The sequence below is a fragment of the Dasypus novemcinctus genome, chromosome 21, assembly GCF_030445035.2.
Source record: "Dasypus novemcinctus isolate mDasNov1 chromosome 21, mDasNov1.1.hap2, whole genome shotgun sequence".
NCBI lineage: Eukaryota > Metazoa > Chordata > Mammalia > Cingulata > Dasypodidae > Dasypus > Dasypus novemcinctus.
Genome location: NC_080693.1, coordinates 81129598 through 81156482, shown reverse-complemented (window position 1 = coordinate 81156482; position 26885 = coordinate 81129598). Strand labels below are relative to the sequence as shown.

At 58.7% G+C, this 26885-nt stretch overlaps 1 protein-coding gene across 2 annotated transcripts; it reads left to right on the top strand.

The window, feature by feature from the left end:
* Positions 1-719: 719 nt before the first annotated feature.
* Positions 720-26814, top strand: MXRA7 (matrix remodeling associated 7). 2 transcript variants are annotated; one of them, XM_058284786.2, is made up of 5 exons: positions 720-997; positions 15811-15874; positions 19564-19657; positions 20775-20855; positions 23713-24924. In XM_058284786.2, exons 1-4 carry the CDS (start codon positions 728-730, stop codon positions 20806-20808), a joined length of 462 nt encoding a protein of 153 aa, XP_058140769.1. In that variant the 5' UTR covers positions 720-727; the 3' UTR covers positions 20809-20855; positions 23713-24924. The 2 variants fall into 2 exon arrangements, with proteins under 2 accessions (XP_058140769.1, XP_012379114.2); XM_012523660.4 differs by lacking the exons at positions 20775-20855; positions 23713-24924 and adding an exon at positions 26555-26814.
* Positions 26815-26885: the final 71 nt, after the last annotated feature.

Sequence of the window (26885 nt, the reverse complement as noted above, 5' to 3'; positions counted from 1 at the left end):
GTTTTATCTGCCGCTTACCAGTGCAGCAGCAGCACACTGGAAGGATTTGGAAGAGCAAGAACAGTGCACTGCCTCCCTCATGCCTCTCTCTGCAACATGTATGCAAAGAAGAAAAGTCAGGAAGCAGTCCTGTCCCAAAGCGCAGAACCCAGTCTAGGAGTGGGGCGAGGGGGGCGAGAGGAACGCGGAACCAGTAGGCTGTGTTGAAGTCTGCTGCTGGGCCACGCTGTGCAGCCTTGGCCACACAGGACCTGGAAATGTCCCTAAGGAAGAAAAACAGCTCTTGGCATCCACAAAAAGGGCCAGGGCGAGAAATGGCCTCTCCACTGGGCTTTTGTCTGATCACCAGACATAGAAGCGTTTACCTCAACTTCCTGGGTCCATGTGTCTCAGCAGACCCAAAACCCCCTGAATATTTCCAAAATTTCCCCAGATGAAATTCAGCACCGCAACAACACAGGTTCAGAGTGGCTGTCACCAAGGTCCCCGGCCCAGAGGGCCAAGGTGTGCCCCAAGGCGTCCTGCCCGCCCGGGAGGGTGGGCCCCGATCGGCCTTGCAGGCGCTTCCCCAGGGGCCGGGGGTTCCGTCCCGGCAGATCCGAGTGGCCGCCCACCGGCCGAGGGTTTCGGGGCGGGGCCGGCGGGGGCTCCGCCCCGGGGCGGGGCGCGGCGCCCGGCTCCCCCGGGGTCCCGGCCGGCCGGCGGGCACTCGGCGGCCGCGGGCGCGATGGAGGCGCCGGCCGAGCTGCTGGCGGCGCTGCCCGCGCTGGCCACCGCGCTGGCGCTGCTGCTCGCCTGGCTGCTGGTGCGGCGCGGGGTGGCCGGGAGCCCGGGCTCTGCCGGCGCTCCCCGGGAGCCCGCGCCCCCGGCCGAGGCCAGCGGGACCCCCGCTCCGCCAGGGCCCGGCGCCCCGGAGCCGGCGGCCGCGCCCGAGGAGCCCGGGGAGCCCGCGGCGGCGCCGGCGCCGACACAGGAGGAGACCCCCGAGGAGAGGCAGGTAGGGAGCGCGCCCCGGGGCCCTCCGTCAGCGCCACCCACCGGGGCCCGCGGCGGCCTCTGGCCCACCCCGGCCCCGCACCCCTGGCCGCGGCCCCCGCGCCGCCAGGCCGGCCTCTGGCCCGCCGACCCCCAGACGGGCCCCCCGGAGAACCGCGGTCGGCAGGAAACGAGGACCCCCGGAAAGTGTCGCCGAGCGTCGAGCCCGTCGGAGGTGGGCTTGCGGGCCTTCGGGTCCTTTCTCAGCGGCCCTCGCCACGCCCCGCGGCAGCATCGCTCCCCGGCCGCACCCGCACCCGCCGCAGCTGGGACTCTTGCTCCAAACCCACTCGCGCCCCTCCCCGCGCTCGTCTCCCAAATCAGCGCGCCATTCAGGGCCTTCCAGGAGAGTGGCCTCGATACTGGGGGACGCGGGAGTCTGGGTGTCTGGTGGCCGGGGACGAGAGACGAGGTCCGCGCGCTGGCGGTCATTTTGACTCTTGTTTCCATGTGCTGGGCGCATCTGCCCGGGGACCAGGGACCGGCCGCTGGAGGCCAACACAGGCCTCCTCGGCCGCTCAGCACCCCGAGCCCGCCCTCCCGCCTCTCCCGGCCTTCCTTAGCCCCGTCCCCACCATGCGGTCTCCACTCAGATTATCCAGGGCAGGTCAGCCCGGCAGCCGTCGCCAGGCCAGCTGCACCCATTTCTTCGAGGCCTCTCTAGGGCGGAAGCCTGCCTGCCGGGACGAAGCCCGCCTTCCCAGGATTTCAGCCCTGGTGGCCCGCGCGGGCCACCACTGCCGGTCCCCGGTCCGCTTGCCGTGCCTTGTTCAGAAGGAAAGGGAGGGCCAGGGAGGGCCAGACGAGGCGCTTCGGGGCGCTGCCCACCGTGCGCAGAATGCCCGCTGTGTCCTCAGCGGGGGGCCGGGCCTCACACGTGGGAAGCCCTGGGTGGGCAGGAGGCCCTGCCGGCGACTGAGGCGCTTCTCCTGGCAGAAGTGCGCCAGACCCCCGCCCACCCGGGAACCCAGCGCTGGGCCTGACGTGGATGGCGGGCTGGGTGATGAGAGGGGATTCCACCAGGCAGGACCGGCGCAGGCCCTGCAGCTCCTGCTCGGGGAGGCCCGTGGTCGCACCCGCCTTGGTGGCCGCCCAGTGCTGCCAGCCTCGCGCCTTCAGCTCACACTTTGTCCCGGAGTTGTCCAGTGGCCGCAGGTGCTGGACGCCGTTTGCAAAATGCACTTGACTGGCCCTCGGTCCCAACTCCGCTTCTTGAAAGGAGGCCACGAGTTTGAGGTCTCTGCCTCTGGGAGACCCGCCGCCCTGGGTTTAGTACAGTGACCTTTCGGGGGGCAATGGATGCCTCCAGATTCCTCGGGCCAGGTTTGCCCCCAGAAGCTTCCGCACAGGACGCAGCAGTCGGGAGGGTGATCTGGGACCTGGTCTGCTCTCCATCCACGACTCTGTCGTGGGATTAGCCACCCGCCGTGAGGATTGCGGTGAAGTCCCTGTCCTCCCTGAGGGCTTGCCCTCCCCTTGGGTCCAGGTCCCCAGCCCACGCACAAGCGGTCACTGGGCGGTTGCTGGATTAGCTGCTGTGGGGGGTGCAGGGGTAGTAGCCATTGTCCCCTTCACTGCCCAGGCCTGAGATTACCCCAGGAAGAAGCAGCTGAAAACGTGCCTCGCAATAAATGTAGGCGTTTCCACGAGCAGGCCCCAGTGTTGACTTCTGGTTATAAAATTGCCAGAGGCTTCCTGAGCCCTCCTGAGCTGGAGGCCCGGGCCAGGGACCCCTGCGAGAAGAGCTCAGGCAGGGTGTGGGCAGCAGGGGGCGCCGCGGCACCTCCCCCGGGGGCTGCCGCCAGCTGCTCGCAACCTGGAAGGCAGGAGGGGGTAGGGCCCGCTTAACTCACCTCCCCACTGCCGCCTGGCCTCCCAGTAACCGCTGCTTCCCCTGCGGTCCTCGCCGAGCCTGGGAGGGCGGCCAGCTGCGTCGGCCTCACAAAGCCGATTACCGAGAAGGCCCCGCGGCGGGAGCGGTCGTGGGTGGGGGCACCCGCGCCCCAGCACAGCGCAGGACAGGGGGCGTGGAGGGGTGCGGAGAGGAGCGCGGCCCCGGGGCCCGGCGAGGCGGGAGGGTGGATGAAACCCACTCCTCCTTCCTGCCCGGGGAGGAGGGCGTGGGGGGCGGCGAGGGCGCAGGACGAGGAGGAACCCGGCAGGCGCACCCACCCCAGCAGAGCTGTGCGCCCAGCTCTGGACGAGGGCCGGCCCTTTTAAGGCCAGGAGGCAGCGCTCCCTCGGCGCTGGGTGTTAGGGTGGCAGTGCCTCCTACTTCAAGGAAGTGTGGCTTCCAGCCAGGATGCGCGGCAGGATTCTCAATCAGCAGTCGGGGTGAAGGACTCCGGGTCATCTGTACAGTCCTGGAATTAAATCGGTCTGGCACCCTCCATCTGGGCCAGGAGTGTGACACGTTGGCGCTGGAGGCTAGAAGGACAATGACACAAAGTAGGGGCTTTATGAGGCACCTGGCCGACATCATGAGAAACAAAGGCAGTGGGGAGACCCTTCTAGGCTAAAGGACACAGATTGAATCTGAATCGGGATGGGGGTTGCTGTAAAGGGCATTTGGGGGATAATGGGGACATTTTAAAGATGGATGGTTTATTACACAGTTTTATCATGTCAACGCTAAATTTCTTGGCTGTGATACTAGGATTGTGGTTATATACTAAACTGTCCTTGTTGTCAGGAAGATGTCTACTGAAACGTGACTCCAACATTTCCAGGGAAGGGTAGGTATATATGTGGAGAGAGAATGCCCGAGAGCAAAATGTGAACCATTGGTGAGTGCAAGTGAAGGTGTTCATGGCATACTTTCCTATAGGCTTGGGACTTTTGAAATACAATGTTGAAAAAAAAAGGAACCCAGTAGGAATTGCTCTAGAAAGGACACTCAGGTAGAGAGGGTCACATTGGACTGCACAGCCCTGTCCGTCTGTCCTTACCGTGCAGTGTGGCCCTGCATAGGCCCTCTAAAGTGGTCCGGCTGTTAGGTCCAACACCAGCCTCACAGCACGGGTGGTCCCCCACAGAAGCCACCGAGACCCTGGCCTTACTGGAAGGATCAAGGAGCAGGTAGAACCCCCCCCCTTCACCTGCCTTTTGTGAGGCCACCGTGGCCCCACTTTCCGCTCTCTTCCAAAAGCATAGATGCCAGGTAGCTCAGGGCCAAAGAGCTATTTGGCAATTGTTTATATCATTTTGGGGGCTGGTGATCTGCTAGGGGGATAAAAACTGAAAATAATCCAAAGACCCATTTATTAAGACGTTGCACTTGCTACTAAGCAAATTGGTATAAAATAAGGGAGAGAAAAAAGGAGTACACAAAAGAGTGTGTTCATCGTTATTTTAAAAATGTGCATTAACTGAGCTGTAAATAGAAGTCAATGTTCAATAGTTCAAGAGAGTTCCTTTGTAAAGTTGTGTTAAGCTCATACTTTAATTTTCTTTAACGTGAAAGAGAAGTCCAGGGGCTTTCCTAGCAGCTAAGCTTTGTTCTGTCTTCCGGAGAGAAGTAGCCTTGGTGGCACCCGGAAAATTTAGCTGTCAGTTAGAATTTCCTGCTTAGTGAGAAGCAGTAAATGTTTAAAGAAATTGTCCTAAGAAAAAAGCCACCTAGCTTGGGAGAGTTCGAAATAAAATCTTAAGCAGGCTGCCGTGTAGATGCTTTCCTTTTTGTGTCGTGCTCTTCTCTTTCCCAGTCAGCCCAAACCACAGCGTGGGAGGAGTGAGGCCAGCTTGGGACACTGGTGGGCGGGCTGCCTGAGAAATGCCAGATCCCTGGCGGCCAGAGCAGTTCTGCAACAACGGAGCCGGCCGCACCCAGCTCGCCACCGTCAAGGGCAGCTAGTTGAGCAGGACTCGCTGACCTGGTACAGGAACCCTCTCTTGTAGGGCTAGATGTGGTTGCGGAGGTTCTCATCTTTTGCTGCTTGGCCAAAAGCTGAAAAGGCCCCTTCCATCAGGAGACAGAAGTTTGGTCATTTTCTCTTGTCCACATGGACCCAGTGGCTAAAGAACAGCAACACAAGATTAAGAGGCCCGAAGGAAACCCCTGGCAAGAATTCATGGAACTCTCTACAGATTCTGCCTCTGAATAGCCCAATGACTTGAGGATGTCACATAACCTTGAGGTCTCAGGTTTCCCATCTGTTTTCTTCGTCTGAGAAGGTAGAGCTGAAAGGACCTGATAGCTTGTAGAGAACTAACACTCCATGATTCTCTCCTTTCCAGTCCTGCTGCGAACTATATTCAAGTCAGAACTCCTGAGGAGTCCTTGCACAATTTATAACCCTCTGCCCACACCTGAGCTGGGTTACAGCCACCCTGGACACACATCCTCAACTAGGGGCCTCATTCTGTGGCCTTGGTATTAATAGTTTTGCTCCTGGCAAAATTCTTATTTTGCTGTGGACTCAAAATCTGAGGTAAATCTCAAAGGAGAGAAAATACCTCCAGCCCAGGGGTATCTGACTAAAGAAAGCAGTAAACCCTACTCCGCGGTCAAGCCGTCCTGTAGTTCCTGGTGAAGTCTAAAACGTGGTTCTTGTTGAGGTCTCCTGGACAGGCTCCTCCCACCAAAAGATTTGTTCATTTCTACCCCCACCCCCCACAGTTGTCTGCTCTCTGTGTCCATTCGCTGTGTGTTCTGTGACCACTTCTATCCTTTTCAGCGGCACTGGGAATCTGTGTTTCTTTTTGTTACGTCATCTTGTCAGCTCTCCGTGTGTGCAGCACCATTCCTGGGCAGGCTGCACTTTCTTTCGTGCTGGGCGGCTCTCCTTAGGGGACGCACTCCTTGTGCATGGAGCTCCCCTACGTGGGGGACACTCCTGCGTGGCAGGGCATTCCTTGCACGCATCAGCACTGCACATGGGCCAGCTCCACACGGGTCAAGGAGGCCCCAGGTTTGAACCGGGGACCTCCCATGTGGTAGGCGGACGCCCTAACCACTGGGCCAAGTCCGCTTCCCCCGGACAGTCTTGAAGAGCTGGCCACCTGCCTTCTGATTATCCTTGATGTTGGTCGAGGTCAGAATTCTTCAGCCTTTCCCCAGCAATGTGATTTCATTTTCTTCTACCCTCTTAGATATGATTTTGTGTTAATCCCTTAGTTTTCTTTTCTGTCCTAGACCTTCTCTATTTGCCCTAAAATGTACAGACAGGAATTCAAACTCACCCTGACTGGTAAGGGTTAAATAGAGGGTGGTCTGTTGCCCAAGGGTGTTGGGGGCCAGCTTTGCCAAGCTTTGGGTGCCCTCTAAATTCTCTTTTTGGCAACAGTGCTCACAACTGCAGGTCTGAAGGGAATGACTCAGTTGTGCTGGGATCATCTGAGCAATGGAAGGTTCCTTTAGGATTGAGTGTGTGCCCTCGATTGGGTTGCGAGGTGGGAATCGTGGTGGTCTGGACATCTGAACACGGCACAGGCTGACTCCTCACCCCCCCGGTCATCAGTCCATGGCCATCAGTCTCCCTGAGTCAGCTGCTTACCCAGTACTCCTGCTTGGCTCGCTGCCCCTTATGTTAACTGCAAGACTTCTGACCCCGGGCCAGCACTGCTGCCTTCCAGAACCCACTGGTGGATTCGCCAGCCCTGAGCACCGTCTCCTCCGGCAGCTGCCCACTGGACGTTGGCCCTTGGTTGTCTCGTGAGCACCTCAAAGCAGCCAGTCTAATAAGGCTGCTGGATTTCTGTCCACCACCCCTCCCACACACACACCTGTGCTCTCCACGTGCTGAGGAACTCCTTTTCCTGATCTGGAGCCCCCTGCCACTCAGAGTTGCTCAGGCCCGGCCTGAGTGTTGTCCCTGTTTTGGATTCTTCCCTCTTCCACCGGCCGTCCCTCCATCAGCGAGTCCCATCGGCTCCATCTCCAAACTGTATTCCCAGTCCCGGCGCTTCTGTCCACCTGCCTGGCTACAACCTCGGAGTTACCCGAGCTGGTCAGGAACCTGCTAGCTGGTCCTCCTGCTTCCCACCCACTCCCCCCGCCCCAGCCAGGCTCCACCCCGCAGCCAGCGTGCGCTTTACAATGCAGAAACCGTACCTCATCCTTCCCTCCCCTGCTCAGAGCCCTCTGGTGGCTTTCGCTGCGAGCAGGAGAGCCAAACACACCTGGCTCAGGTCGCGACCCACCGCTGGCTTCTCCCAGCCCTTCCGCCCAGTCCCTCCGCTGCAGCTGCAGGTGCTCTCCCCGCGCTCAGACACACCAGGCTTGCCCGGCGCCCGCACCCCACACTTCCCATTCTTGCCTGGGAGACCCTCCCTCGCTGAGATCCTCACCAGGTTGCTCCTTGTCATCTCTCAAGCCTCTGTGCCCTTGACCATTTTAGTGACTGTGCAGCTGCTCCCCCAGCCCGCCGGGCGCACACGTGTACACATGCTCGACCACATTTGGCTTCTTAAGAGCACTTCATACTGTCTGAGATCATCTAGTTGCCTGCCACTGTAGAATGTCAGCTCCTGGGAACAGTGTCCTTGCAGGCCCTGCACACAGTTGGTGCTCAATAAGTCAATAAGCACTTGTCGAGCTATAAGCTGCAAGGCAAGATAAAGAAAAGGAGCCGCAGTTGGCCCCTGCCTTGTAGGCTCGCCCGCGGGTCTCTGGCGCGGCCTGGGCAGCCGGCTGCCCGCAGGATGCGCCTGAGAGCTGGGTGGTAGGCGCAGTCTGTCCCATAAGAGGCTGCCTCGGAGGGATTGCGCCCCAGCACTCGAGTGCTCCCACAGAGCCTGGAGAAGCAGTTGCTCACAGGTTTTATCGGCACTTTTGCAATGGGTGGAAACCTCATCAGATCAGTGGTTTTCTTACATTTTTAAAAGCCCTGGGTACTTTTTTTCCTCTTAAATCTTATATGGATGGTGGCGGACTTGGCCCAGTGGTTAACGCGTCCATCTACCACATGTGAGGTCCGCAGTTCAAACCCCAGGCCTCCTTGACCCGTGTGGAGCTGGCCCATGCGCAGTGCTGATGCGCGCAAGGAGTGCCTGCGCCACGCAGGGGTGTCCCCGTGTAGGGGAGCCCCACGCGCAAGGAGTGCGCCCTGTAAGGAGAGCCGCCCAGCGCGAAAGAAAGTGCAGCCTGCCCAAGAATGATGCCGCACACACAGAGAGCTGACACAGCAAGATGACGCAACAAAAAGAAACACGGATTCCCATGCCGCTGACAGCAACAGAAGCGGACAAAGAAGAACATGCAGCAAATAGACACAGAGAACAGACAACGGGGGGGGGGGGGGGGGGGGGATAAATAAATAAATAAATCTTAAAAAAAAAAAATCTTCTATAGAACCCCGACACAGAAAGCCAAACCAAAGCAGACCTGCCCTGAGCAGGGTCTGGTGCCCGCGCTTTTTCCCCTCTTCCCCGGCAGCGGCCCCCGAGGTCCCGCCGGAGCCCCAGGGCTCTGCAGACCGAGGGCAGGTTCAAACTGCTGAGGCAGGCCCTGTGACGCAGGGGGCCAGCCGTCCAGACAGAGGGAGGCCACAAAGGGCAGATGACAGGCCTGGGGCCCTGACCCAAAGGATGACCTTGAGTTCTAGATGTAGTCCCCCCCCCTCCGAGTGCACCCAAGGGGCAGGGGACCAGAGCACATCTCTGTCTGACCCATGGGTCCATTCGGGTGGTGAACCTGCCCAAATCTGACAGGCCGTGGGAGAGCAGGAGAGCCTAGCGGAGGGATGGTGGGCAACAGGCTGGCATTGCTACGGGTTCTGTGCAGGAGGAGCATTTTTGGATGTTCTCCAAGCAGAATGACTTGCTGGCAAGTGCAGGCATGATGGCATTCGGTGACGGTGGCAGGAGAGCATCCGGGAGCCTTTCGGGGGACGTTGTGAGGGTGCAGACATCAGGAATGGAAAGGAGGAGCCAGATTTGAATCAACACAATGAAGTCTCAAAGAGGCCGTGCCCGCTGAGGAAACCGGACATGCTGCACGGGGTCCGATTTGGGAGAAGATGGGTTGCTGCGTCCTGGCCTCCAGTCCTTGTCCCCTGGGACCCGCCTCATCAGTTGCACAGACAGAGCTGAGAGGGCGGCCTGGAGGCCTGGCCCGGAGCTGTCCTTGGAAGGCCCGAGGCCGGCTGAGCTGGGTGCCGGGTGTGGAGAACAGCAGGACCCCTGCCCGCCTGCGCTCCACGGGCTCTGCCCACCCAGCAGCCCATGCTCTGGAGGGAAAGAGCAACCTGCTCCCTAAGGGAATCCTGGAGGAGGGAGGAGGGCAAGGCCAGGCCCGCCTCTTGCTCCTGCCTCGGGGAGAGCTGGACCAGCGGACCCTGCGCCTAGCTCGGCCCGGTGCCCTCTGGGAAACCTGGGACAGGGATGCCCTGACTTGGCCCCACCCCGGCTACAGAGAAGCAAATGGGAGAACGTGCAGGCCCCTCATTATCTCTGCCCTGCCAGGCTGGAGGGACAGCAGCCCCAGGGGAGCCAGGCACAGCCTCCCCTCCTCCCTCGAGGAGCCACCCAGGAGGGGACAGCTCTGGGGGCTGGTCACGGGCCACAGATCCTGTAGGCAGGACCGGGGTGGGGGAGCGGCAATTTGGGCAGCTCCTCCCCCTGGCACTTGCTCTCCTTCTCACTCCCTCATTCCCTCTGTCTTCTGTCTTTTTCTCTTTGCCCATCTTTCTCTGCCATCCCTGTCTGTCTGTCTGTCTCCCCCTGCATCAGGGACTAGTCAGCCCGCAGGGTGCAAGCCCATCCCCTGGCCCATGGCTGACGTGACACTGGCCCTCTGAGCCACCTGCTCCCCGCAGGCCTCTTGGCCTCTGGGGGCCCCCGCCTTGGGCTCCTGGCACAGCCAGGGTGTTAGGAGGCTCTGTTCCTTTGCTCCATCCTGCTCCAGGGGTGGGAAAAGCAGAACTAGAAAATGCTCCTGGGACTCGTGGCTACAGCTGGGTGTCCAGTAACACAACGCTGACAGCCAGGTGACTGGAGGCCAGCGCTGGGGGCCAGCCAGGATGACGCCAGCCATCCCAGGGGCTCCAGGAGCCACGATTTTCTTGAACTTGATTTACTTCCCTTAGAAGCCCTGGCAGCCTGAACACTCCTGGGACCAAGGGCGTTGGCAAGGGATCCGACGGGACCAGCCTTTGTGAGTCTGCAGTCTGCGCTGAGCAGCTGCTCTGCTCCAGTTTCTTTCGGTCCCCCTGAAAGTGGGCCCGCAGCACAGCCTTATGTGGCCCTGCGGCCCTGGCTTCGAGGGACCCGAAGAGATGACCTTGGCCCAGCTGCAACCAGACCTTCACTGATCCATTCAACAAACACTGAGCTGAAAGCCAGTTTCCTGCAGCCTCTGAGTTCAGGCATTTAGCGTCTCACCTAAACTTTTAACCCTCTTACCTTGCCCCTCTCCAGCATGTTGCTCCAAAATGCAGATCTCATCCTGTTTCTCCACAATCTGAAGAACCAAACTGAAACTCTTTAGTGCTGTCTCTAAGCCCTGGCTCCCTGCCATCTCTGTCTGTGTGTCTGTCACCCCCTGCACTGGCACGGTCAGCCCAGGCAGCTGTACTGGTCAGGTCCCACTTCCATCCACTCCATGTCACCTGCTCTGCTACCTGCACCCATGCCCATCTCTGAGGAGTCGCTGGAAAAACTGGGCTCCCCTGCCCCACACCTTCTCTCAACTGTGCTCTCCACCTGAGACTCCCCGCACTCCCCACCTACCTGGCACACTTGTGGCATCTCAGACCCAGCTCAGAATTCCTGTCCCTTCCAAGGCCTTCCCAGGTTCCCTCAGGCAGAGCTGAGCTCCCTTTCCTTGGGGCCCCCACTGTGATGCTTGGATGCCTGATGTGTTCCTGAAGACTTACCTGCAAAGTCGGAACATGCCGAAGTAGGAGAACTAAAGGTTTACCACATAAGGAAGTAAGGATGTAGAATCCTTCCCAACAGCTCTCTTGCAGACATCCCCTGAGGTGATGCAGTTCTAGCATTCTGTTCATATTTTCACTTTGCTCCTTTGCTTCACAACTGCACACACGATTGCCCAAGGTGAAGCCAAGGACGTTGGACTGAGGCTGAAGAGTCACCACTTTTCCATGGATTTCCATCTTCGTCTCAATTGCACTGTTTCTGAAATCTACACTTCTTATTTCTAACATCAGCACTTTTGTTTTCCTGTTGTCTACACATTTTAATAAAATAATGGCAAAATGCCGTAAACCGTGAAAGCCTTCTGTATTAGTTAGCTAAAGACATGCTGATGCAAAGTGCCAGAAATCTGTTGGTTTTCATAAAAGGTATTTATTTGGGGTAAAAACTTACAAGGCCCTAAAGAGTCCAACTCAAGGGTACTTCCTTACCAAACTCCATTTCCATGTGTTGAAGCAAGATGGTGGGCGATGTCTACAAGGGTTCAGCCTTCCTTCTTCCCCTTAAGGCTCCGTGGGTCCAGCTTCTTCTGATCTCAGCTGTGGGCTGGCATAGGACTCATCTTTCTTCCTGGGGCTGCTTTCTTTCCGGGCTCAGCTGCTCTGGTGTCTTCACAAGGTCAGCTATAAGCTGTCAGGCAAATGGCTCATCCCTCTTCCTGGGGCCACACGATCCTCTTCCGTGTCCGTGGGGCTTTCTCTCTTTTCTCACGTCTCTGCTTCTGTGTGGATACTACAGTGTGAAACTGTTTCATCAGCCCACCAAGGGGCTGGGGACTCACCCCTGCACACCGTAATGGCGTGGTTGACTCAAAGCCCTAATCTTCATTTAATCAAGTAAACGAAAAGCCTTTGACTTAATCAATCAAAGGGTATCATGCCCAGAGGAACAGACCCGCTTACAAGCATAATCAATATCTCTTTTTGGAACTCATCAATATTATCAAACTGCCACAGCTTCCCTGAGATGTTTCCTAAGTGACCCAGGTAACCACCAGGAGGCTTTTCCTGGTAGAAGCCCGGTCTCTGGCCTTCCTCCAGGGCCTGAGGCACCTCCATGGAACACAGTTTGACAACCACTCCAAAAAGTACTCGGCGACTCCACGGCCCGACTGCTGTACACGCTGCAGGGTGAACCGCGACACCGAGCAGCACCCTCCTGGGAGAACAGGGGCTGCTCCTGGCCTGCAAAGCCCGAACATGGCACGTGACCGGCAGCCGGATGACAGAGGACACAGTGGCCAGGGCCCTCTGCCTGCTGGTGACAAAGCTCAGCTCCGGTCGGCATTCAAGGAATGGGGCCTGAGTCACTCCGGTGAAGGAGAAGGCACGGGTGTGGCGGCCTCAGGGACCCTCTCAGCCGGGGGCCTGGGCCTCCACCGGACCCCTCCCCCCCAGGGCCAGACCCCAGGCGGCTCCAGGCCCCCCGGGAGGTTACAGCTCTGGGACCAGAGACCCCTTTTCCCCCAAGCAGAGGTCAGACTTGGCCTCATGGGTCTCAAGCCCCTGCAGGGGCCATCATGGTGAGTGGTGGGAAGGAGCAGGTGGCCTGATGGCACGGACTGGCAGCCCACACTGGAACCACAGGTTTCAAGGGCATCTCCTGAAAGAAGGGGTGGGGGGTAGAAGTGGCCACCGCAGCAGTGTTTCCCAACTTTTACAAATGAAGTGTCACAATAAAAAATAAATTTTAAATTGCACCCGTATTCGGTTTCTCCAGAGAAACAGCTGACAGGAGAGATATCTGTGAAAGAGATTCTTTAAGAGGAACTGGCCTGTGCGACTGTGAGGGCTGGAAGTCTGAATTCTGTAGGGCAGGCCGCAGGCTGGGAACTCCGAGAAGGGTAATGTTGAATTCCCCAGGGAAAGCTGGCTGCCTGAGGTTGAGGCAGAAATTCCTCTTTCTGATCTTTCAATTCCTCAGTGCTGGCTTTTAAGACCACCACTGAGTGGATGAGGAGACTCCCCACATTGCTGAAGATAATCTCCTTTGTTGATTGTAGATGCAGTCAGCTGTAGATGCAATCAATTGATTACAGATGCAAGTCTATCTATGAAATAGTCATCAGCTGAGCGCCAGCTTGACTAACAGCAGGACACCATAACCTAGCCATGTTACACATGAAATTAACCATCACAGCATCAATTATTAAACTCACACAACTGAAACCAAAGTTTTTTAAAATAACACTTACCTCTACCATACACAAAATACTATTTCTCTTTAATTCAATTCTTGGATACACAGGGCATTCCCAAAATCTTCATGTGGTTTTAAGTTTTAATAACTTCAGACCTATCAGTGCTACAAGCCTACAAAACACATCAGTTGAATGATTGTTTCCTTAGCTTTATTTTATACTTGGCAGGCATCACATCCTCATTCTCTAGATTGTAAGGCTGAACTCACAAAATGCAGTCCTTTCAAGTACTGGTTATCAGTGTTTTCAGTTTGAAAATCTGCAAGACTTGTGTATAGCAGAAGATGGTGGTTATGCTGAATTTGAATTAAAAACATCAATATTTTAAAAATAGTTAACCATTTAATGTTGATTTTTCTAAGTTGGTAGCCTTTATATTTCTAAAGCTTAAAGCTATGCTTTTTTTTTTTTAAAATACGAGTAGCAACCACTAGGTTGATTTCCTGAGCTCCAGTGGGTCGCGGGCACAGTGTGCAACGTGTCAGGTGTACACTGTCTTGACACGTACCAGCCTCTCCCAGGAGGGGGAGGCCGTGTTGGCTGACGCCAGGTCCCTTCGGGAAAACAGGCCTGCCTCGGCTCTTGAGTTTCTCACCCCGATCGCGATGACTTGTTTTTATGTCTTTCCCATTGGGCTGTGAGTTCCTGGAGGACAGTGGCTCATTTTGTGGCTTTTCTCTTTTCATCTCTGTGTCCCTCACACAGACGGAGAGAATTGACTTCTTCCCCAGACACGATATTGGGCTTTTTTTCTGGGTACCAGCTCTGAATAGGTTAATGGGGCTTCATCTGTTCTTTCTCTATCTTCTCTCTTGTTTTTAAAATACAGACGAAAATAAAGGGGAAAAAATAGCCTGTAGCCTCACTGTTCAGAGAACCGTGTTCATATTTAAATATATGTATATTTATACAAATACAACAAATAATCTGCGCATATTGTTAGAAAATCCAAATTACCCTGAAGTGAGTAAAATGAAGAGGCTGCCTCCCCTCCATTAGCTCCTCTCCCCAAAGGCAGCCACTGTCAATGGCTTCTTGTGTGTTCTTCAGAAAAGCTTTTCTCTGCATTTATGAGCGTACGTGTACTTCCACTGTAACATTTACACCAACAAGTGTGCACTCCTTGCACGTGCTGCTGCTCACTTCTTTCACCGTATAGTTTATCTCGACACACTTCTCAAATTGGTAGGTGTCAATGGCTCCTTTTAAAAGCTCAGTGTTGCATGACTCACGGACCCTGCCAGTTAATAGTGTGGTTAATATATTAACCAGCTAGACTTCACTCTGCTCTGTTTACCCCTACGGGTAAGCATTTGGCCTCTTCCCGGTTTTGTCTTGCCCTCTACTGCACACCGCTGACTTCTTCTGCCGTAATCCTGATACACATTCTCCCAGCCTCGAGCAGATGCCCACAAGTGGGTTTGCCAAGTCAGAGGCAGGGTCTCCTTTGCCCACCCACCTCAGCCACAAATGCTCTGCTGGGCAAGATTTGGGGGGGCCTCTAGACCCCGTGCCTTGCGTACTGATGGGTGGGGTCAGAGGAGCGTCGCTGGCGTTTGGATAGAGCTGAGTCTTTCCAGGTTGCTCAGCAGGGAGGAGCCAGCTCCTGCGCCCCAGCTCCTCCAGGGAGCATTTTGTAAAGTCAAGAGGGGCCCTCCTCGAAACGCCGGGTCCTTGGCTTGCCGCTCTGGCCTGCCGTTGGGCCTGTAGACACTGCCTCCCAGCCCGGCTCCCCCGGTTTTGGTCCCCGACCTGCCTGGGGCCCCTCCTGGAGCTCCCGCCCCTGGCGGGGCTGCTGGGAGTTCTCAAGGCCCCATTTGAACTTGTCTGCTGGGCCACCTTCTCGGCCATGTGGCTGCCCATTCGCATTTGTGCTCCCATCTCTTAAACTCGCCGTCAGTTTCATGTTTGCCCCCTGGGCTTCCAAGCCACGGCTCCTTGGTGGCACATCTGCCCCCACGCCTGGCAGTTCCCATAAAGCTGGAGCAGATCCAGCCCTTCCTCTCATCCGCTAGCATTCCTGAGGGCTGAAGTCACACCTTCCTCCAACCAAGGCCATCCGGAACATTCCTTCCCACCATCTGCTTATCACATCTCTGTGTGGGAGAACCAGGGATGAAGGAGGTGGAGCTCCAGTTTGGGAGAAATGATCTGAAATCGTTGAGGAACAGTAAATGACGTTGGAAGAAGCAGAGGACCCACCGCCACTGGTGCCTGGGGCTGGAGACCCCAGCCAGCTCTTCTCGTGTCCTTCTGCGGCCAGGGGGTGGGCACCTCGGTCCGTCCAAGGGCTTTGGGAAGCACCCACCTGGCAAAGGTGATGGGCGCGAGGTGCAGAGGCACCTGGGGCTCGCTCTCGTCGTCTCCTGGCCCCGACAGCGTTTGCACAGCTGTTGCACGTGGAGGGCCCCTGGTCTGACCCTGGCCCGCCCCCCCATGACTCCTCCCACCCACCCTCGAAGGACTGCACTCCCGCCGCACCCTGGGTCCCGCCAGCCCTTCGCAGCCCCCTCCCCGCTTCCTTCTGTTCTTCCCTCCCTCCCCCGTGTGCACAAGGCCCCTGCTCTCCCCCACGTCCCTCGCGCCTCGCGAGAGTGGGCTTCAGGGCGGTTTGCTTGATGAGGTTCCCACACCTAGGGGGACGTCGAGGTGGCCGTGGCTGACCGTGTGCCGGACGCTGACCCCTCCTTGTCTTGCAGGAAGAGGAGCTGGACTCGGACGGTGAGAAGGACCCAGCCCGAGCTGGACCTGAGGACGACGACGGTGAGTGGGACCCGGCTCTGGCCTCGCAGAGGGGCGCTTCCCTGAGTCTGGCTGTGGAGGCGGGACCGTGCTGTGGTCCCCTGGGACCTGGGAGGCGGGAGGAGCGGAGTGGAGGGGGCACTGGGGAGAGGGCTGAGAAGTGAGTCCTGCTGCCGCCACCCCCCCACCACCGCGTGTCCCCTCGCCCCCTCTCCCTGCAGCTGCGCACATCGGTCTTGGCTTTTCCATCTGTAAAGTGGGTGCTGTCTCTAACATGGGTGGGCCATCTCGGCAATAAGTGGAGCGGGGGGTCCTGACACCTCCAGCGCCCTGACGCGCGCATCCCGAGGCGCCTCCGCGCTCCCCTCCTGCCGCTGCTTCGCGCGTTTGACGCTTCTCCCTAACATCGCTGCCCTGGTTTATGGGGACCAGTGTCCTTCCAGGCTGCTGCCTGCACTCTCTGCAGCCTGGAGGGCCCAGGAGGGAGGGTGCCTGGCTTCTGAGCAGTTCTGGCTAATGGTCCGACCTCCCTCAGCCCCTGGACCCCAGGAGGCCCTGAGAGGGGTGGCTCAGGGACATCGACCGGCCAAGCCGTGCCCTGCGACAGATAGATGCTGCTGCACAGAGCGCGCTTTATTTCTTAAAAAAAAAAAAAAAGCAGAAGCAAATATAGCAAAGTGCCCACATGGGTTAAATCAACAGGCAGGTGCATGGATGGTGTATGTTCTTTTTTGTACTTTCATGTATGTTTGAAATATTTCATCGTTTTAAAGAAGCAGGACTGTCGCTGTGCCTTTAAATCTGCAGCTGGCAGGAGTGATGGAAAGAGAGGGCCGCAGGAATGCGGGAGCCGAGGCCGGGGCAGGGGCGCCCTGCTCCCTCCCGAGGCCCAGCCAGGCAGGGCTCTCCGTTTCTAGCCTTCCGGCCTGTGCGGGGGACAGGGGCAGGCGATGGCCTCAGACCCTCGCCAGGGAGGGCCCTCGCTGTCGGCCCTCCGGGCGGCGGTGGTTCCTGCCAGGTGGGGACTCAGAGGACCGGAGACAGCTGCCAGGGTGCCGGACCCTTGGCGAGGCGGGAGCGGCCGAGGCCGAGGCCAGCCGGGGGCCCCTGGCAGGCCAGGGAAGGGTCCGAGCTCGTCAGCGCAGGCCTGGGGCGCAGCCGCCCACCCGGCCCCCCTCCTCATCCGGACTCCCCCCTCCGCCCTCCTGCCGGGTGTGAGGGGCAGGGGGAGGAAGGATGTCTGGCCCGGCGGGCGGCCCTCCCTCCGCCGCGAGCAGCTGGCTCGGGCGCTGATTGATGAGTGTGGCGAGGTGAGGAGGTGACAGCCCTGGGCACCAGGCCCCCGGCGGAGGATGGCCCGTCCCAGCCCTCGCCCCCGGGACTCGCCCTGGAACCCTCTAGTCTAGGGAAACTGCAGCCCCTGGTACACCCCATCTGCCAACGTTGAAGGCTTTTCTAGTCCTTTGTTCCGTCTGGCTGAGAAAACATCAGCCCTGCCCCACAAATCGAAGCGTGGCGTGGTGCCAAGCGCAGAAGCGTTTAGGCCTTCTTTTCCTGAAAACACCGTGACCTTCACGTTGAGATTCCTGGGTTTTCGTGGTCATTTCCCCTTTGGGGTTCAAAAGCGGGAGGTGGGTACAAGCCCTGCTGATTCGGCGGCACCGGGGCCATGTGGGCTGGGGCTTGGCGATCCCCGGAGCACGACCCCTCCCTTCTGCCGGGATGAGGGCGCAGTCACCCCCACGAGGCCCCCAGCCACGAGGCAGCCCGTCCCCACCCCGGGCCGAGTCGCTGCCGGCCCCGGGCCCTGGGTGCCTTCCGGGCAGAGCAGGCCTGGGGGCGAGCCGGCTCCTGGCACCGGGTTCTGGCGAGCGGGGAGGGATGACTTTGCCCTGCCCCTCCAGGCTCCCAGGGTGATGGCCACCCACGTCCTCCCCCGGCCAGCCCCCACCCCAGCCCGCTCCCCTGCCCTCATCCACGACCCCATGTCCCCAGCTCCTGGCTGACCCTCACACCCTGGCCCTCTGCTTCTGCCCCCGCCCCAGACCCCCGAGGCCTTGACCCGCCTGACTTCTGGAGACTCGGCAGCAGCTCCTCAGAGCCCCTGGCCGCAGGGTCAGCCCTTCCAGCAGCCCCTCCCTGCCCTCCCTGCTCCTCCTCAGCTGAACTCGTGACAGCAGCGAACTAGAACTTGTATTTGCTCCCTGGAAGTCGCTGCTCTCTGCCCAGCACCTAGAACAGTGCTCCAGAAACATTGGTTGAATGACTAAAGAGCAAAAGTAGCCGCCTACACGAGCGGCAGCTGCTTCCTGAGGGCAGGGGAGCCCCCAGGCGGTATTGGGGACCTGCCCCACCAGGCCGAGGGCGCCCAGGAGGACGCGGCACAGGGACGCAGGCCAGCTTTCCTCTTCCAAGCAAGGACTGGACAAGAGGAGTACACAGCACCCCCAGCATAATGTGCGGGCTCTGAATTACATCTAACTTACTTCCTTTCAGCCTGCAGAGAACCTCTGATCCAGAGGCTGGGGCCTTTTCCTCCCCTTGAACACTGGGCTGCCCCCAGCCCCCCGTTGGCCTGTCTGGTAGACTTGACCTCTGCCAGTTCCAGGAGGTAAAAGGGGGCAGGCTGACAGGGAGGAGTTTGAGATCCTGATATCTGTCACGGGAGGGACAGAGAAGGACAGAGAGCGGCAACTGAAAAGAGTGGCCTGCAGACAGGAGGTGGTTTGCCCCACTTCTTCACTGGGTAGTGGAGATTAGATAAGGGCCTGTCACCCTGGCCCGGCTGGGTCCCAGGGCTGCTCAGAGCTCCACCCTACACCTGCTGGTTAAAGGACCCCGTAAGGCTCTGCCTCCGGCGGCCCCAGTGTCCTGTTCTGCCCTTGCCCTTGCCCTGCGCACCTGCTCGCCTCTGCCAGCACGTGCGTTCCCTCTGTCCCACGCCCCTGCTTCTCTGCTGCGGCTCCGGTAGGTCCTCCGCAGCCCTCGCCGCCTGCCCGTGGGGGTGGGGGTAGCTGCTGGGCCAGCTCTCGGGGCGCTGGCAAGTCCGGCTTTGAAGACAACTTCAGGCTGATGTGGGACGCCCGCCTCCCCGCCCCCCCAGCCGTGTTTTTTCAGATTCCTGGTAACTGGGGAAGGGAGTGGAGGGAAGGGGCCGGCTGGCGTGGCGCTCGGCACGAGGCGCCCGTCCCTGCGGATTTCTGGACCGCGGGGCCTGTCTCCCAGGCCCAGAGAGGCCGGAGGAGGCGGCGGGAGGGTGGCCTGGGACCGGGGAGGGGCGTCGCCTGCCGCGCGGCCCCGCCTGCTTCCTGGGCCTCGGCCTGGGCTCGGCTGCCGCCCACGGCCCCGGAGCGCCCGAGGAGGGCAGGAGAGGCTGCGGGGGGGGGGGGGGGCCTGGCCGGCCTGGCTGGCGCTGTGGGGGCAGCGCCGCGCCGTTGGGGGGCGTGAGGAGGGCGGGCTTCTGGGCCGGCCTCGTTTTCCTCTGGGCGTGCCGTGTTGGGGGCCAGCCGCGAGGACGCGAGGTACTAGCAGAGGGTGCGCGAGGCGGACCTGCGAGGGGAGAAGGAAACGGCCCTGCAGACCTGGGCTCCTCGGGGGCCAGCGGGCGCGGGGGGCGGGCCCTCCTGCCTCGAACAAGGGGACAGGGGCTCCGAGCTTGTGCGGGCCTGGAGCCTGAACCTCTGCCCACGCTTCCCCGTCTGCCCTTCTAGGAGAGAGGCCCTTCTTCCAGTACAGCCCTGGGAAGCTGAGGGGAAACCAGTACCAGAAGATGATGACCCAGGAGGAGCTGGAGGAGGAGCGCAGGTGCGCAGCGCTCACACCCACCCCCCACCCCCCACCCCCCCCGTTCTGGGGTCGGGCCCCCCTTCCTCCGTAAGGCTCCCAGGAGCTCTGTGTGTGGGCGTCTGCCCCCACTCACCTCCCTCCCGCTTGAGCTTTTGGGGTTCTTGTGCAGTTAGTTACTCTGTCCTGGTCAGACACCCCCGTGACCGCCCCCTAGGGGCAGACTCCCCACACCCCCGGCCTGAACTAAAAAGGGAGACGCCAGGGATGGGCCTGGAGCGCAGCCAGCTGCTCACTTACCCGGAGTTCATGACAAAACCAATTTATCACCGGAGGACAAAGCGCGATTCTCCCTGCTCAGCCCGTTGGCAGCGGCCCCCAGCCCTCCGTCCCCTCCTCGCCCAGCGCCTGTGGTGTAATTTCTTATCTGTTCTGCTCCGCGGAGCTTCCAAAGGCGACTGCAGCTGCTCAGCTGCTCCATTTTGGGGCCGGTCTGTCCTCCAGGGCCAGAAATCCGCAGCACGGCCGGCGGCTTCCCACGACACATCCAGCCACCCTGGCAGGGGAACATGCTGGAAGGGGTGGGACAGCCCAGGAAGGCCATGGGAAAGGAAGGGCTGTGCAAGCCGGAGCCCAGGCCCTGCCCGCCTGCCAGGCTGGTCTGCCCGGCCAGAGCTGGGGTCCCACTAGAGAAGAGGCTGTCGATAGCCGTCCTCCCCCAGGGGGCCCGCGGTGATCCTCCCTCGGTGGCGCAAGCCGGCGCTCCAGGCCCAGCGAGGGGTAGAAGGTGATTTCAGAAGGCAGAGCCCGGAGGCGCTCTCGTAACTTGGTGCCCACAGTCTCTGCCCCTGCCGACCCCACCTTCCATCTTAAGTTTTCGGGGTTCTTGTTCAGTTAGTTATTCTGGTGGTGCTTATCGAGCCACGCAAAGAGCCTCAAAATCCGAGACACCCAGAATCCATGTCCCCTCCTGCAGCTGTCATCCATTTTTCTGAACCGCCCCCAGGAGGGCTCTTGTCCCCACGGGGTGGGGTGGGGTGGGGTGGGGCCCCACTGGCACAGCGGAGAGAAAGGCCCTCCCCACTCCTCGGGTGCTGACGCCGTCTGTGTGACCAGCTTTGCTGCCTTTACATTTCAGGATTGAGCTGACCTCTGACCTCACTTCCCTGTAGCAAGTTCCTTAGGTCCTGAGCCACCAATATTCTTGCAAATCCTTTTGGTAAGGAGACTGACCTCTCAGACGAGCCGTGCTTCCCCACACTGTCTCCCTGATGTGCTCTACGCCTCCCCTCGCTCACCCCCATCACCAGTTAACTCATCTCCATCCCACCTGAGCCCGAGGAACTGGCCCCTTTCCCTGGCACAAGGTCCTAGGAGGCCAGCTGGCTGGGGTGCTGATGCCCCCTTGCGAGCCCTGGGAAGAACTGCCGTCCCCGGGGCCCAGGGGGTGCCAGCTTGTTGCCCAGCTGACGGTGCTTTCAGCTTCCCCAGGGAAGAGGCGGCCGCTCAGTGAACGCACAGGGCAGAGGGGCCCGGCAGGTCTCCACGCTTAGAGGGGGGTTGGCGCGCTACGGCCCGTGGACCCAGCCTGCCCTGCCGCCTGGTTTTGCCAGTCTGGTGTTCCTGGGACGCAGCTCTGCTCATGCGGTGACGTACTGTTGTGGCTGCTCTGGCACTACAGTGACAGCTGAGGGGCAGCAGCAGGGACGTGGGACCCACAAAGCCTCCACTCTGGACCGGCTTGGCCCTTAGAAGAGAAGTCTGCAGCCCTGGCTTAGACGGGGAGGGCTGGCAGACCTGCCCCCGGAGGGCCCGTGGAGCCCGGCCCTGCTCTACCTGCAGGGGTGGTGGGCATGGCAGGGCCTGTTGGAGCAGAGCCGCAGGAAGGGCCGGGGCCGGGGCCTCGGACGGGGTCAGACCCCACGGTCTCCCAGCCTTCAGAGCAGGGACCCTGGCAGCAGGGCGGGAAGGCCCCTTCCCTGTCGTTTTCGAGGAGCGCAGACCCTCTGTTGCCCAGAAGGCCTTTCCTGCTGCATCTTCAGGGGTCCTCCTCAGTGCCCCCCGCTCCTCGGTGGGAGCCGTCTGTGTGCTTGACCATCTGGCTGTGCCCAAGTTGATAAGGAGGGACTGGGGGACGTCGTGGCCTCCACCGCCGTCCTCGTGGGGTGGCGGTGGGGCCTTCACGCCCCCCTCCCCAGCATGCTCCCCGGGGCTCTGTGACATGTGGATGTGTGTTCCCCTTGCTTGTGCCAGTGCCTGCTTGCTCCCGTCCCTGCATGTGGTCAGCCCTGCGCAGCACCGCGGGGGCCTCCCCAGGGCCACACCGCTGCCCGCAGCTGCTTTCCGTCCTTGCTCGGGGGTGCTTGGGGTTGCAGAGGCTGGTAGGTTTGGCTTTGGCTTTTCATTGCCAGCACGATAGTTCCCGAGAGGAACAGAAGAGTGGGCGGGGATAAGACACTTCTGCTCCCAGCCTGGGAGCTGTGCTGTCATCGTCAGGTTGCCAAGTAACATGCATGTAATGGCTAAAATCACGGACCAGAAAGAAGGGGCTCTCTTCTTCCCTGGTCAGATTCTTCCCGACCAGACTGTGTGCCTGCGTCTGTCCCCTTCCCGGCATTCAGGTGTCCAGACAAGTTGCAAGCCACAACCCTCCTGGCCTTACAGTTATCAGTTCAGTGTGTCCATAGCTGGAACCTACATCTTTATTATTTTTATTTTTATAGGAGGTACCGGGGATTGAACCCAGGACCTCGTACATGGGAGGCAGGTGCTCAACCCCTGAGCTGCAGCTGCTCCCCCTACATCTTTAGTGGATATTTGTTTCTACATTCCCCAGGAGCCTCATTTCGCAAGTTTTCAGGGCTTGGCAATTAGGGATGAGGGCTGAAAGTCAGAGGCCCCAAATATTTCCTCCACGTGTTTAAGTGAGCACTCCCGTCCTTGGAACTGCTCAGAAATCAAATTCCAAGGAGCCCAAAGTGCTAAGGTTTGTAAATCCAGAGGCTGCTGCTTAAGAAAGACCCCGCCCCGCTTCCCGCCTGTGCCTGTGGCTCACGCGGCCCCGTCAGCATTGCTCTGCCTCGCAGGGGAGTCCCTGGGTTCCCACCGCAGCTTCCCTGGGAGGTGCCCCCAACTGTTCCCAAGAGCAGGCCGCGTCCCTCTCCCCTGGAGCTAGGCAAGCCAGCAAGGCTTGGGTGGCACCATTGTTTGGCAGGAAGAAGGCACGCAACCCACTCCTCTCCTTGTGCTCCATCATTCTTTCCACCCTCCGGTCCCAGAGAGAACATGGCGTCCCCGCTGTAGGCTGGCTGGCACTGGTGGGGCGGGGTCCTGGAGCCCCAACACGCCCTTCATTTTGAAGGTCCACAGGGACTGTCCTGACTTGTGGGCGTGGAGAAGACACAAGCGGAGGGTCTTTTTTATGGCATCACAGGGCAGGAGAACAGCTGTCCGGAAGCCACAGCCGCGGGGCAGCTGAGCTGCCCCGCGCCCTGCTGGTTTCCTGGGTCTCGGGCGTCGCTAAGCAGACGCCAGTGGGGCTTTCCAGCACTGACTAGAAATACACTGATGCTCCAGAAGAGGGCACCAGAAGGACAAAATCACATCTCCCCGCTTCTCTCACGGCTCACGTGGGCTGGAAACGTGTCTTCTGCTGATTCACTTATAAAGGTGGGTGCGCAGGCATCGTAGGGTGCCAGTCCCCAGAGGGGACGTAACCCAGCCAGGTGGGGACAGGAAATGACCCAGAGTGATAGAGACAGCACAGCCACACAGCCGGAGGGCAGACACGCCCAGTACATCACCTGCCTGGCCACCTCAAATCCCTTGTAGCCTCCAAATAAGGGTGGGGGGCTGCCGAGGTTCTGTGGGGGACCAAGGGGAGCTCGGCCAGCTGTGGGCAGCTTTGTGGAGTGGACCATCTTGCTGCAAGTGATGAGAAGCACACTGCCACTTGTTGGAGAAACCAGCTGTCTGCAATCCCAAACATTCTCCTCCTCACCCCCATTTCCTCCCCCATGGTATTAGAAAGGTGGAATGAGTAAAATAAATTTTTTTCTCCCTATTTCTCTTTGCAGAACTGAAGAATAATGAAGTTATCCTTAGCCTCCTCCTAAAGGCTTTTCCTTTTGACATCGTAAAAGCTTGAGAAATAAAACTGTGCCCTGGGAGGTTTCAGGGATGCTTCCTGCCTCCGTAAATCCACCGAAATAGAGACCCTCCCGCGGGATTTCCCTTGGCCAACAGGAGCGTGGAACGCGCGTTTGGCTCCGCCCTGCTTAGAGGCGGCTCCCCGAGCTGTGCTCAGGGGTCTTAAGACTTACTGTCTCAGGCCCTGGATTTAGATTTCCCTTCCCCCTCCACCTTGCTCTCCACCTCACGCCTGGATCAGCAACGTCAGCATTTTACAAATCAGACCACAGTCCCCTTCCAGCCCTTTCCATTCCCTCCTGAAGCCAAACCACCAGGGACCCCGAGGCGTGGCAGGCCAATGGGGCGCGCTCAGCCGCGCTGTCGGGGGCCCTTGAGCTGCTCTGGGCCCCCTCCTCTCTCTCCCAGGCTGGCTGTCGGGTGCTACATCAGGTCCTGGGCAGCGAGGGCGAGTGCCAGATCATGACTTTGACTGCTGCCCTCCTTTCCCTTAGAGGAGTCTGGGATCCAGCCCTCTTGTTGCTTGGAGGCCTTTTTACGGATGTCTCACCAGCTCAGCCAAATCTCCACCTTCGCTTTAGCAGAAGCAATAATACTAGTGTTGACTTAAAATAGGTTTCTTGACTTGCCTTTTCCTCGAAGGTGTCATAGATTAGTTGGAACTCTACCAGATCATCAGATCAGACCTGGATCAGTTTCTTGGGATCTGTTGATGGTATTTATACCAAACTAATTTGCAGTTCTTAGATTGTTGGTTAAGACCTTTTTTTAAGCAGTACGTCTATAGCAACTTTTTTTCCATGTAACAGAAGGCCAGGAAATGTCCACGGTCAGCCCCTCAGGAAGGTTACATTCCCAGCGACCTGCTCCTCTGGGCCCAGGGCCTGAGGTCCAGGGTCCTTAGGAGAGCGGTGCTGTCGGGCCCCGCGTGTGTGTCTCCGGCGGCAGCAGCAGTATTGTCCAGGCCGGGGCCTCACCTGACCCAATAAGTAGGTGGCAGCCCCCAGGGATGGTTGTCTAGGTCTGCCTGGAAGCTTTCGGAACGTGGCTCTTGGGCGCCAAGCTCTGTCTACTCCGGATGGCTTGGACCTGTGTTTTCAGCCCTTGTTCAGTCCAATAAACTGAGTAGATGCTCCTGACGACTGTGTGTGTTTTCAGTTTTGCTTTTTTTCCCAATAACCTCTTTTGAATCCATTACACATTTGAGCTCTCTTTCATTTTGATGTCTGATACTCCCCAGTGGTACACAAAGTCACAGGTCCACGCTGGTAAAAATATGCCACTGCCACAGCCAACAAGGAAACACAAGCTGCTTCGTGCTCAGTGAGGGAGCGGTCCCAGACACCCGGGTGGGGACCCCACACGCCCTTCAGCGCAGGCTCACCCGTGGGGCAGGGCGCCTAGTACAGCGCAGGCTTCCTTTCTCCAGGCAGGAAGCTAGCTGGGGAAATGGTCCCCCAGGGTCACAAGGAGGAATGGGTAATTGGCACTGTGGCCTTTCAGCTTCTAGAGCAGGGGTCCTTAGCCAGCGGGCCGTGAGCTGGAGCTGAATTGCAAGAAAACGTCGTTCTTTGGGACGTGCTGGTGAGGGTGTGATGTATTTAAATAATGCACAGTATAGTGTGGACTTGGCACTGGGTCCCTGGCTTTCACCTGACTGCCAAAGGGGACCATGAACAAAAAAGGCGAAGAACCCCTGTGCGGGACGCTGCTCTGGGCAGAAGCCCCGTTTCCCCTGCAGGGCGAGTGGGCAGGCGACTAGCAGAAGGAATGTTATTCCAGCCCTCCCCCTTCCTTTCCTGAGGCCAAACGGTCAGAGATTTGGAGACCACCCCTCCAGGCGGTGTTGGGGGAGCTGGCCCGGGGGTGCCACAGAGGCCCGGGGGCTGCGTGGAAAGCCCACGACGAGGCAGCCCCGTAATGACAGGACGAGGCTGGCTGCAGGAGGGGCGCAAAGGGCAGGCCTGCGGTTTGGGTAGGCGCTCTCTGGAGGTGGGGTGGGCAAGGGGCCCCCGAAGCCAGAACTGAAACCGGGCCAGGCCATGATGTGCAAACATCACAAACACAGGACACTGGAGTGGAACAAACAACATACGGTCCCCTCAGTTTTGCTGTACATTCTCTCCCCACCCCTCTGTGACTGTGCTCCTGGGCCTTGCCCTGTGCCAGCCAGATGGCTGAGGTGGAGCCCCATAAAGATAAGAGAGCCTTATCTTCAGCCTGCCCGTTATCTGGTGAGGGCAGGGCCCCTGTCCCCTTAGTCACCTCTTCGTCTGGGCAGGCTGGATTCCTCCTGTGCCCGCTGTGTGCCTCCGTATTCTCCCCCGTTTCCCAGTCTCAGGTGTTTTTCCTCCTACTCTTGTTCATCCCTCCAAAATAGGGCTGTTCCCACATAACTTCTTCATGGGGTCTCAAGCCACTTCAAGGACCTGCCTTCTTTCTGGTCACCTCACTGTGAGGTATGCGGTCAGCGTTAACTGAGGCTCAAGGGAAAATGAAGCTCAAAGAACCTAAGTGATACCTTGGGGTCCCCAAACCTCCAGAGTAACCTGAGACTTAGATTCCCCAGGTTTTAGAACCCTCAAGTCAGATTTGCTAGAACAAGCCAGCTCTTCTGTTTTGAGTGGGTTCTGTCTTATTTTCGTTTTCTCCTTAATCTGAAAAGCAAACGTGGTGTTGAGAACAGAGCATCAGGCTCAACTGGCTGTCCCCAGGGGCTCCGCCTCGGGGAGGAGCAGCTTTTTCCTCTCTCTCCTTTCTTCTTGACAGAGTTCAGAAAGAGCAGCTGGCTGCCATCTTCAAGCTCATGAAGGAAAACAAGGAGACGTTCGGCGAGATGTCGGACGGCGACGTGCAGGAGCAGCTCAGGCTCTATGACATGTAGGCCCTGCTGCTCGCGGGCCCCACGCAGCGCCATCGCCCAGCAAGATGCCCGCGACTGCCATGCCGAGGCTCGGTCCTGTATTCTGATAAAATAAAGGTTTACCTTTATTTTATACATACATATAAAGATGTGTATGGTATACAGATTTGCTACAGTTCTTGCAATTTATATATCACTTTACAGGAATCAGGATTGTTTTCTCCAGCAAGAAAATCC

Coding starts and splice junctions, on each gene's coding strand:
- MXRA7 (XM_012523660.4), top strand. CDS start 728: ATGGAGGCGCCGGCCGAGCTGCTGGCGGCGCTGCCCGCGCTGGCCACC. Junction 15,875..19,563: donor TGGACCTGAGGACGACGACG/GTGAGTGGGACC, acceptor CTGCCCTTCTAG/GAGAGAGGCCCTTCTTCCAG. Junction 19,658..26,554: donor GAGCTGGAGGAGGAGCGCAG/GTGCGCAGCGCT, acceptor TCTTCTTGACAG/AGTTCAGAAAGAGCAGCTGG.